A 12877-nucleotide genomic window follows, 5' to 3' on the forward strand; every position below is an offset into this window, starting at 1 on the left:
CTACTTATGTGAGCAAAGGAAGTAGAGTGGACTCCATCAGTACCACCTGTACCTTGCTATCCGCTTGCTGCTGAGCTGGAACTGGTTGTATCCCACTGGTTCAGAAGTTGCCCATACCTCTCAAGTTCGGCCCTTACCGCAGCAGCTACAATAGACTCCAGAGCAACTGTAGTAGGAGGGGCCGAAATGTCACCAGTAACTGCCATGTGAGCATTTACCTTCTTATTTTTCAGTCTATTCGGCACAAGATGTGGGTGAATCTTCCAGCAAGTATCTCTTATGTGTTTAGGCTTCTTACAATAGTCACAAATCAAATCTCTTTTATCTTCCTTCTTGATTTCATTGCCACCTCGATCTCCACTTTGTTTTGGTTTCACAGTACTCACCATGGCAGACTGACCAAAAACAGGATTTTTCATCATCACATCTCTCCTGCTCTCCTCCCCTGACACAAAGGCATATGCCTGGGAGAGGGTAACACTGTCCCTGGAAAGAAGATGTTGTCTTGCAATATCATACTCAAGGTTAAGGCCAGCAAGAAATTCAAACGCCCTATACTTCTCTAGATGTTTCTGATAGGTAGCTGCATCCTTGGTGGTTTCCCAAGCAAATGTCTCTAAATGGTCAATCTCCTGCCACAGGGTTTTTAAGGGCTGAAAAATAGGCTGCAACAAGTCTATCTCCCTGCCTTGTAGAAATAATCTAATTTCTCAATTGATAAGCCCTAGCAACATTCTCCCTCTATGAATAGGTTTCTGCAACCCCATCCCATATTTCCTTAGTTGTATTTGCCCATAAAAAATTTTTACTTATATGGGGCAACATGGAATTAAACAACCAAATCATCACCATATAGTTCTCCTGTACCCACCGGGAGTTGCTAGTTTCGGGTTTCACTTCTTCACCAGTGCTATACCCTAATTTCCCACGAGCACCAATGGCAATCTTTGCAGATTGTGACCATTCTAAGTAATTCGCACCATCCAACCTAACTGTAGTAATGGTCCCAATCCCGAAAAGGTCTCCAGCACCTCCTCTCACTGGTCTCATTTCACTCTCGGGCTTATTTTCAACTCCGTGACCCTCCATGCTTCTCAAAAATTGTAAAGAAAATAACTGAAATATGCAAGAAGATCAAACAAAACACTTCTGGAACCAACACCACCTTTCTAGGGTCCTAGACTGTCTTCCCACAAAAGATTCCTTTTCTACGGAACAGGAGAAGAGAGAGAAGAGGCAGCCGCTCTCTCTAGAAGCCTCCAAATCAGGCAGGACTTGAACCGCCCCTACAGAAAACTCCAAGGAACCCTAAAAAATTAGGGCGCCACTTCCTAGGTCAAAATTGAAGAGTCCAACAGAAACAGAACTCTTCCCCTTTCTCCATTTTTTCCTGATTTTGATGAGAAACCCCAAACCAGCTACAAGGCAAACAGATCCACCAAAAAATCCAAAAACTGGGCTTACCTGAGATCTTTGATCAGCCTCTTAAATCACCATGCAGTCGGCCGATCTAGGGCTGCATGAGAAAACAACTCAAGGAATCTTCGGCCTGCTCTAATACCAAGTAGAAATCACTGACTGCAGATTTAGTTGAATTCCTTGTGAAAGGAAAGAAGAAAAAGATGAAGATTTCAACAGTAGAGAAGAAGAAAAGAGTAGGAAGTCAACCAGGATTCTTAGATTAACCCTAGCCGCCAACCCCTCATTATAATTTATACTTAACTTAAAGGATGAGATATTACAAGAATGCCCTTAGTAGGGCGGCTACTAAAGTAGCTGAGCAGTCACAACTTAAAAACATAAACTAATGGGCCTAAAGCCCAACAACTTCCTAACTAAATAACTTAAAGTAAGAATAAAAACAACTAAGCCCAACTCAACACTTTCTATTATTTGGGAATGGTTTTTCTCTTTGTTTGGGTGCAGGTGAACCCCCCACCAAATGTACAAGGCTTGTTCAATTCTTCTTTTATTAGTTGGAGGAAAAGAAGGGGGAGAATTCTGCGGAGGTGTACAAGGGCAGCAGTATGCTGGATGGACAATATGGGAGGAGAGGAATCAAAGAGTTTTTTTTCAGACATGGAAGTAGAGAAGCGACCATTGAGGCCATTACAATTAGAGTAATCCAGTGGGTCAAGTACTTGAGCAGCTTTGAAGATATTCCACAAATGACTTGCTTAGAAAGTGGAAGGAGGTGGCAGATTGTTCTCTCCCTAAAGCTGTTATTAGGTTGATTTGGTTCCCACCTCCTTGTGGTTTGTTAAGTTGAATTTCGATGGAAGTAGTGAGGGGAATCTGGGTCCTTCAGGCATTAGAAGTGTTTTCCAGAATGAGGAGGGAAGAATTATTGCTCTATACTCAGCCCCAATAGGTGTGGGAGATTCATTAAGGGCTGAAATCATGGCAGTGATGGAAGGAATTCAAAAGGTGAAGGAGTTAAACATTAGAAGATTGATTATTGAAGGGGATTCAAAGTTGGTAGTAAACCGGCTGCAAAGAGAAGAGATTGGTTGGTGGAACTTTATTAATGAAAGAAGAAAGTTCAAATGCTTAATTCAAAATATAGAGATCAAGCTGCAGCGGGTAAAAATGAGTGCAAATGCTTTTGCTGATACTTTGGCAAAGGGGTGGGAAGGGATCAGATGTTCTGGGCTATGCTGTAAGTTATGTATTTCGATATCACCTCGGAGAGAGCTAAGAGAGTTTATCTCTCTCTGTGGTGCTTTATTGTATCTTATCTTCAATTAATGAAAATTTCCTGTTATTGATCAAAAAAAAAGGAAAATCTGGCTCCAAAACAAATACAGTTACCAATGACTAGTTAAAGTTCTAGCACTTGCGTTCTTAATAGTCCTAGGAAAAGCTAATAGATTAACTACTTTTGGAAAGAACAAGATACCCTAATTAATGTCTTTGATTTCTCATGGCCACATTGCACATGATTCAGGGCTACCCATTGTAGCCATCATCAGATGCTCCTGCATCAACTACATATAGAAGAACTTCATTTTTATCTAAGGCCATTATCACCTAGGAGTAGCTCCAATAGGTGATAAAATGAGAGAAAGTAGGTTGAGATGGTTTGGTCACGTGCATAGATGACCATCTACAGAACCTGTTAGAAAAAAAGTAATCTGTTATAAGTTGAAGGAGCTAGAAGAGCTAAGGGTAAACTGAAAAGGACTTGGGTGGAAGTGATAAGAAATGATTTAAGTGCTCATAATTTAACAACTGATATGGCACTGAACAGAATGGAATGGTAAAACAGGATTCAAGTAACTGACCCCATACAGTTGGGACAGGGCTTAGATGAAGATGATAACCTAAAGCTGGTCACACAGTTGTCTGAAATCTTGGGAAGGGTGGACAGTATATGGGCTTCAGTTTGTATAAGAAGAATGTGTGGACGATTTAATCAACTGACAAGTACCATAAAGTACTAACATCTTAAAAAAACAATATCAGTGCATTCTTAAAAACCCTTTCCAGAACCTCTTTAAGTTCTGGCTACTCAAGTTGAAACTACCAAATACTTGTTAGGATAATCAAACATATCACCGGTCACCAAACTCTCATCACCACAGAGGGAGGCAATATTTAGTACTGTTACGATCCATTTGTCCAATGTTGGTAGTATGGGATGCTAATGTGAGGTATCCCACATCGGTAGAATGGGATGCTGTTGTGGGGTATATATGTGCTTGGGTTTCCTCCCTCTAACAGCTAGCTTTTAGGGGTGAGTTCTCCTAAGGCACATAACAAATAGTATCAGAACCTACACTATGCCTCCCAGTTGCAATCGTGCGGCGCAGGTGGTGACACCGGTATTGCAGTGTTCAGCAGGGACTAGGTGGACTAGTGCAAAGCCAGCCTGCATGGGCGCCAGGACTGCGGAAGCATGGTGGGATGTTACGATCCATTTGTCCCATGTTGGTAGTATGGGATGCTAATGTGAGGTATCCCACATCGGTAGAATGGGATGATGTTGTGGGGTATATATGTGCTTGGGTTCCCTCCCTCTAACAGCTAGCTTTTAGGGGGGAGTTCTCCTAAGGCACATAACAAGTACCTTCTTCATGAGCCTTCTAGACTTTAAGCTCTAGAAGATCTATCTCATTCAATCAATAAAATTATTGAGCATCACTCCCTCCCCATAGAGAAGAATCAAATCCTTTTACATAAATCATTTTAGTGATTTTCAAAATCTTCAAAAACCATCAGGTCAGTCTTAACCAATTTCAGTTGATAACCTCCTCCTGTTCCCCAAATGTAAAAAAGGATTCCTGAGAAGAAACAGATACCTCTGACCCTTTGAGGATTATTTTCATTGTCACTTACTCCCTCAGTCCATCCTCTACAACATGTGAAAAGGAGGTCTAGTAGAAATACCAGATACAGATATATACAGGTACTGTGGCTTAAACCCTCCAAGTTCCAACACTGATTCCTAATATGAGCACATTCAGATATAACTTTATCCAACCAAGCCCTGCCTACTTATCTATGAGAATTAATAGACCTTCAGAACTCCACCTGAATTGCATTCCCCCCACTCTTCCAGGCTATTGGAGTACATCATAACTAGAGAAATTCTTTAATGTCCCTCCTTCAATGCCCCCAATTATGATTATATTGTTTATATTCCCTTACCACCACAACCACTAGACAGGAGCACCCTTCCTTTGTTACCTCTCTATGAGTTGTTCAATCTCACAGAACTTAGAAGGAAATTTATGCCCCCTAGAATTTTCCCCTCCATGAATGTCATCCACTTCGGTTAAATGCAATCTAGGATATAACCTCCCACCCATGCTCCTAAAAAAACTTCTAAAAGGGCTGTCTCAGACAGGAATTTGTCAAAGGAGAGGAATGGCCTAGCATAATAGCTACCACATTGCCCAATGTAGCTTGCATCCATAGCATTATTGTTTATAAGGCACTTCCATGAGAGAATGGCTTTAATTCCATTCCACATGCCCATATATGTCAACTTTTAACAATATAGTGCATGACAGGCTACATGACATGTTCAAGATGGAAAGTAACACTTAGCAATCCCTTCGGCCATATTGCTATCCTGGATGTTGCTATCCTGGAAAAAGTGTCAAGGCCAGGATTTAAAATTTCAGCCAAGACAGGTACACCTAAGCTGTATTCTGCATGTTTATGCCTCAAGTTTACTGAGTCTCCTTAAGTTGCATATTGGAGTAGGGGTCTTGCTAAAAACTTGGAGGGTTGAAGACCCAACCCATATATATGAGTCTAGAACTTGACTTCAAAGGCTTATGGTTAAAAACTCAATATCATGTGAAAGAAAGGAAATCAGCCCAGCCAAATCTAACATTAAGCTGCATCTTAAAAAGTGTACTAATGGGTCGAAAAACAAAGACTAGATGCATAGTTTGTGGTTTAGTTAACTTGCAATTTTTTATGAATGTGGATTACAAAGATGCATATTCCAACTTGGATATTCACATAGAATAAAAAGTTAACGGAAGATTCCATACTTTTGCACTCTCAATTTTGATTCTAACCTCAAACATGTCCTTCTCAACATGTTGAGTTGAACACAATGGAAGGGCTTATTACATAGTTTCAGTCATTTAGAATAAAGATTTCTATGGGCATACCATAAGTCATATATAAGGATCTAGTAGCTGAGTATCAGTAATTTTGCACCATTTGACATATAATGAATCAGCCTTCTAAAAACTCCACAAAATTAATGATACACTATAACCTACTAATGTGATGTCTACAAATTTACATACAGATACCTTAAAGGATGCCCGGACTTGCATGGCCAACAACCTGGTAAGAATTTGTTGGTTTCATTTCAGTCAGGTAATAGTTCCATTAATGTAGAAATAGTCTGTTTCTTTATCAGTAACACTGAAAGGAGAGCCTTGTAAATCTAGAAATAATCTATTATTTCATATAAATAGAAATATCAAATCTATATTTTAAAACTATTTTTATATTCCGAAAACACCAATAGTTTTCCATAGAATATGAATTAAGTTTGACTAGCCAAGATGTAGGGAGCATCTTTTTGACAGTGTCCGCGAACCTCAGTTAAAAAATAAATAAATAAACAGGCTTAAGTGGGAAATGATCTTCTGTCTCTATTGTTCGAGCATTAAATCACTAACTGTATATAGCTATAGTTCAACCATTCAACACTGCATCTCTGGGTGCTCAATTAATGTGATTGATAGAATCAACTGCAGATTCTCCTGCATCAGTGAGATACCAAAAGAAAAGGGGGAAAACAACAACAACAACAATATCTTAATGTACAAAGTCCAACATTTTGACAAGATTTACCAAGCTGATGACAGTTGTTCAACCTAAAGATTTAGTGTACAGAAAAGAACATAAATCCAACATACCGTGGCTTGGGCAAGTTACTGAAAGATATTCAATTGCAAGACTTTACGTTAACCAGATTACAAGTATGAATAAGAAAATAATTCTGCTTTAAATCACCATTTCACAGGCCTGCTCCAATCGAATTACCAACTTGAAGAGAAATGAGAGAAAGTGAGAGAAGCCATTACCCTCTCGATGGTAGACTCAGTGGAGCGAGAAAGTCGAACAACAGGGTTACTATTCGGATTTACCACCGCATAGTTGAAGCTGGAATCCGGTGGCCTAGTGGGTTCAACAAAAGGCTTCTTGCCCAGAGAAGTCGAGAAAGGGACGCTTTCACTGGGATTATACTCCGGAGATGATGATGGCGATGATGAACTAAGGGAAGCGATCGGGAGTGAGAAGCGTCTGATCGTGCGAGGGGGACGATGGAGAGAGAGGGAGAACGAGCTCGGAGCAGAAGAAATCAAAGTTAAGAGAGCCATAGTCGAGAGAGAGGAAGAGAAGGAGAACCAGATGAATATCTTCTGCTACGGGGGCTTGAAGTACGCGAAGGCGAAGGAGAGCCATTGAAACCGGTGTGAAGTTGTGCGGACTGCGGACCCTACTACTACATCACTATCTTGGCGGGTAGCGGCCAAAGCAGGTGGCGGGAAATAACGGCTCCCGTCAAAGCAAAAATCAGCAACAGACACCACTACCAATCAAATGCAGTTTTACAGGGAAAAATAACCAACAATGATCATACAGCCGTCATGCCTGCTCCATATAGGTGGGAGACTGGGAGTGCAACTTGGGAGTTCGCATCACCGCCCCACCGCGCTTCGCCCCACACGACGTGCGACTGACACCTGTCCACTCGCACGCGGTGGGGCGTTCCCGCGTGCGACGCAAACGTGACGGACGTTAGCCCCGCCAGTTAGCCCCAAAACCAATTCAAAAGTGCTGGAACGCCCCCTGAAGATATTTTCCCATATTCGCGCCCCTCCTGAAGCTCAAATCGGAGGAGAGGCTCTTACCCCCGTTTTCTGCCCGAGCTCGGATCTCCGCTCTCCATCTCCGGCACTGGCGAACGCTCCGGTCACCAGGTAAGCTCTAACCCTTGTTCTTTGTCTGGGGCTTTGATTTTTTTCATTAAACCCTTTTTGATGTTTTATTTTTCGTTGACTTTTTTTACCCTCTTCCACCTCCTTCTCCGGCACCGGCGATCGCTCCGGCCACTGTCACCAGGTGTTGGAGTGTCACACTTAGAACTGCATTCAACTTTTTTATTATGCAATGGCTATTAAAAACTCACTTAGAAAGTTGTTTGGTTTACAGGTTTTGGCTATGGCTATGAACTTCATCCAGCATAGGAAAAAACGACAGGAGAAAGAGAAAGTAGTGCAGTGATTGGCTATGGCTACACAAAGCTGAATTTTCAAACTTTATTATTAATTTGTATGCTTTTGTACAGATACAATACAGAAAGCTGAATTTTCAAACACTTTATTATTAATTTGTATGCTTTGGTACAAATGTTGTTTGGCTATGGCTATGAACTCTCTCTCTCTCTCTCTCTCTCTCTCTCTCTCTCTCTCCTCTAGCTTTCAAGGGTATCTTAATATATTAAACACAGGTTTATGGTAATATTCCAACTAACTAGCCTAAAGCAGGGCATTACAACTATCTTCCTGTCTTAGTTAAACAGAGGCTGGTCCCCTGAAGAAGGATCAATACTAGCTAGCCTTTGATGAGACAAAAAGCAGTCTCCATGGTCCATACTGGTACAGCTCACTCCAATCAGGCCCCCGATGCTTCAATCTGCAATATCAACACTTCTTATTAATGTTCCATCTACATGATAAATACGACTGTTTTGAAGTAGTTTAAAGAATCCAACAGAAGTACAGTTACTGTCACAGAGCAAGCAGAATCCTCAATCTTAATCTAATACATGGTAACAGTAGTGTCACATGGATTGGAGACCCAGATCAAATCATGGGTTTCATAAGATCTAAAGTGACATGATGGTGATTAAACAAAAAACCATATTAATGTAAACCCATGTCAGAATCTTTTTCTTCTTCCTTCTGAGAAATCTGACTCTGCTTCTTGATAGAGCAAGTATGCTTATATGTTGACAGAGATATATCGAACCTTCTCTTCATGGTGTTCATTCAATAAGGTATCATCAATCTCAGCATCGCACGACTATTTTGCAGATTAAAATAACATATTACGAAGCTTTATAATCTATTGTTTAAAAAAATGCAACTAGAGAGAGAGAGATTCTTGTTTATTTGTTGCAGAAGTTCAGAATATCATGAATAAAAAAAGGGGGCATAAAAAACTGGTATTCGTACAAACGTTGGGATCCCGTCTCAAGTTCTCAACTCGATAATGCCTCGTCCCAACTACATCATGAACCCAAATTTGTTACTTATATCATACTTTCTTCTTATATGAAATATTCTGGGAGAAGTATTTCTCCCATTGGCGTTTTCATTAACTTGGTTCTCTGATCTGCTTTTGGTTACCAAGAAAATGAGAAATCTTCTTTTCGGATAGCATGGGGTCAGTTTTGTTTCCTATCACTCTCCATTGTTTTCGGTCTGTCTTCTCTACCTTAATGAAGAGAGAAAAATAGAGGTCAAAGAGGAAATCTATTTACCTGTTTCGACTTGATTGTCTTTTCTCTTATAGTTTCCAAAGTTGTGTGCGCACAAAGACACAATAAAGACATGCAGGGGCATCACTCCCTAGTTTTTTCTTCATAGAGCATTGGTTTCTTGAAATGAAAAACACTCCAACACCTGGTGACGGTGGCCGGAGCGATCGCCGGTGCCGGAGAGAGAGGTGGAAGAGGGTAAAAAAAGTCAAAGAAAAACAAAACATCAGAGAGGGTTTAATAAAACATCGGAATGGAATATCATATCGAACAGTTCATGTACAAATACTGATATGAATATATTTTAGAAATACATGGATACCTATAAAAGATATGGAACTGCTTAGCATACAAATTACATAAATACATCAATAGTAATAAATTTAAGGCTAAATTATTTATGAATAAAGTGTAAACACATGAAAAACACACTTAAATAGGTTATATAAAGAGAAACATTACATTTGACAATACAGAGATTCTAGAACACTAATACATCATATAATAATTATCACTCCATTTCAGTATGTTTACCAAAAAATTGTTATAATTATATTTTTCTTTAATTTGTATTAAAACTTTGAGAAAATTTATTTATTTAACATTTTATGCAAATAATAACTCTAGTTTTTAAATAATAAATATTTTTTATTTTTAACATATAATTTATATGTAAAATAAAACATATAAATCATTTAAGGAAAATAAAATAAATTGTTTTTATAATTTTCAGTTTTTACTAATTTTTTAAGAAAAAATAAATCTTAAATTATTTATTTTATTTTTATAATTATAATTCTATTTTAGTTTTTATAATTATAATTTTCAACTTTTATTAAAGTTCAAAAACAATTCAAAAGTGGTCAATATACAATTTTATCAAATTAGATACACTTATGTATGATATATGGTGTAAATGTGTGATACAACCCAATACAAAGATGTATCATGTCAATTCACATGACTCTTCCCTCAAAAAAAAGGTTACACATGACTCATAAGATGCATACCCAATCGTAACATATTCTTTATGGTAACTGATGAGGGGTGATTTGGCCGTGCATCATCAATAACAATAATTTAAATCTTGCATAACAAAATAATTTTGAAAGATAAGGAGGATGAAAACAACATAAAAATAGAAAAAAAAAAGATATTTAAAGAAAATTTTTCCATATTCTAGTTTTTTTAGGATGAAGAGATTTACTGAATTAAGTGGCATGTTGAAACAGAGGTTCTGTGGCAGAAATGAGATCACATCTCCGCCCCACAACTCCCCACGGCACATCCCTGGAGATGTTCCCAATGCACAGCGGGGATGTGCCGTGGGGAGTTGTGAGGCGGCCCCTTATGGGGCGGAGATGTGAGCTCGGCAGAAATTGAATGAGCAGTCCCCTGTTCCACAATCACCGAGTCTTCCCGTTCCACATGCAACTTGCATAGATCGGATGATCGGATTACAAGGTCATCTAGCCGGCTGTTAAAGTGGGTGGCTTCTTGATCACAACGACCCCACTTCCAATTGCTGTTAAAATGGGTGTTAAATCGTTGATATAAAGTCATCTTCATTCCGAATCAGGCACCCACCACCAGAGGGACCTGGGTTACCTTGATACGCTCCATCTCTGTTGAGCTTAAAATAACACGCCCCCTAGGTGAGGGTTGCCATTTAACCTAGATACTAGCGGAAGGGTCACTGCCTTGCAGGGGCAAAATATGATGGTAAGTGGGTTGTCAAACTTTTTAATTAAAAGTTTAGGCTTAGTTTAAAAAGAATACAAATATATACAAAATAATATTAAATACAAGTTTTTTGCACTCTACATGTTTGTATTTGTACTCCTTCCAAACTGAGCCTTATTGAAAAAAAAAAAAACATCTATTTAAAATAAATATCTAGATAATAATGTATTTAAAGGGTCAGGCTGAACTATCAGGCTATCGAGTCCATGAACAGGCTTAGCCCAATTCGTGGCCCGACTTGGCCTAAGATTTGGCTCGCAGACCAGCTTGGCCCGCAGCACGGCATGGGCCCGTGTGGGCTCGAGCTAAAATAAAATTTGAAGATCTTTTTTAATTTTTTTGTCCATTTTTTAATTTATGTTAAAATTTTCATTGTTATTTTCAAAATTTTTAAAAATACATGGCTTAACTTGGTTTGTGGCTTGACCTAGCCTAATACTTGGCCTGTGGACCAACCATAACGGGAGATGTTCCCAATGCATGATAGGATGTGCTTGTGAGGTGCCAAGTGTAAGGAGTAGATCCAGTCTCAGACCAGCTTGGCCCGTGCCATGCCACGGGCCCGCATGGGCTCAGGCCTTATATTATATACAATAATTACATAATATATTAATATATATAATTTTATTATATTACTTCATTTTATTGTTGCATATATAAACCATTATACATAGAAAAATTCATATAAAATAAATTTTGAAGATATTTTTTAATTTTTTATCTATTTTATTAATTTATAAAAACATGGCTTAGCTCTGTTCATGGCCTGATAATAATTATATAATATATTAACATATATATAATTTAATTTTCAATTGTGTACATCAAAACACATATAAAATAAAATTTTAAGATCTTTTTTTAGTTTTTTGTCTATTATTTTAATTTATGTTAGATTTTTCATTTTTTTTTCAAAATTTTTTAAAAACATGGCTTAGCCTAGTTCGTGGTTCAACTTGGCCTAAGACTTGGCCTGCAGCACAGCACAGGCCTGCACGGGCTCAAGCCGTATATTATACACAATAATTATATAATATATAATTTTATTTTTAATTTTATTTATTATTGCATATTTAAACAATTGTATACATCAAAATTCATATAAAATAAAAATTTTAAGATCTTTTTTAATTTTTATCTATTTTTTAATTTATGTTAATTTTTTCATTATTTTTTCAAATTAAAAAAAAAAACATGGGTTAGCTTGGTTCATGGCCCGACCTAACCTAAGACTTGGCCCAAGGACCAACCTGACCCATTGCACAACATAAGTTTGCACGGGCTGACCCCTTAAAGTATCCTATGGGAGGGAAGTACGGCCTAGCTCAGCACAGCCCATACGACATGGTCCAACACAGCTCTATTGTAAATAAAATGAGAGAAAGGCAATTTTTAACAAATATGAAAAAGGTAGAAGTTTAGTGGCATCATTGTAAATAGTTACCAGTGGTACCATTGTAAATATGAAAGAGGAAAAGGAAAAGGACAAGTTATTATTGCTTTTTTTTGTTTTATTCAATGGCATCATTATAATTAATTAAATTTGTAATGGTAATGGTTAAAAGCATAAAAAGGGAAAGATTCTAAGATTTCATTTGGGTTATGTTTTGGTTTGAAGAAAAAGTTAGGGAAATGAAGAGAAAGGTAGGTATAGGTTTCCTTACCTTTCCTTACCTTTCCCTTCCTTTCTCTACTTTTTTCTTGAAACCAAACACAACCTTAGGTTATATAAAAAAATTCCATTTGGCAAATGCAACATACAACATTTTGCTTCTAGGTTATATATATATATATATATATATATATTGAAAAAATGGTAGGATCCATCTAATGGACGCCATAAAGATTGCGGAATGGGTGGGCGAATTTCAAAAATTTTCCTACATTCTTCCAACTGGGAATCACATTCCCTAATTTAAAAATACAATATTCAAGGATCCTACTTGAACCATAATCGAACCAAATCTAAACCAAAAACAATGGAGGGATTATACCTGATCCAGAGATGCAGTATCTCCCAGAGTTGGTGTTCACGCCCAAAGGAGGAACCAAGATCTGCTCCTGTTGAAGATGACACAGCAACTGTGGAACAAAACCAGCAGGGTGCGTCCT

General features: G+C 38.2%; 1 protein-coding gene across 3 annotated transcripts in view; it reads right to left on the reverse strand.

Moving 5' to 3' along the window:
- LOC104585917 (uncharacterized) overlaps window positions 1-6998 on the reverse strand; it is a 74974-nt gene extending 67976 nt beyond the window's left edge. For all 3 annotated transcript variants that reach the window (XR_016082555.1, XM_088898260.1, XM_088898259.1), the window contains exon 1: window positions 6561-6998. Coding sequence is in view for 2 of the 3 variants with exons in the window: in XM_088898260.1 (XP_088754386.1) it covers window positions 6561-6857 (297 nt within the window). In the remaining variant the exon portion in view is untranslated. The remainder of the gene's footprint in view (window positions 1-6560) is intronic.
- Window positions 6999-12877: the final 5879 nt, after the last annotated feature.

Source organism: Nelumbo nucifera, chromosome 2 (assembly GCF_055504915.1).
Source record: "Nelumbo nucifera cultivar China Antique chromosome 2, China Antique-T2T, whole genome shotgun sequence".
In the NCBI taxonomy this organism is placed as follows: Eukaryota; Viridiplantae; Streptophyta; class Magnoliopsida; order Proteales; family Nelumbonaceae; genus Nelumbo; species Nelumbo nucifera.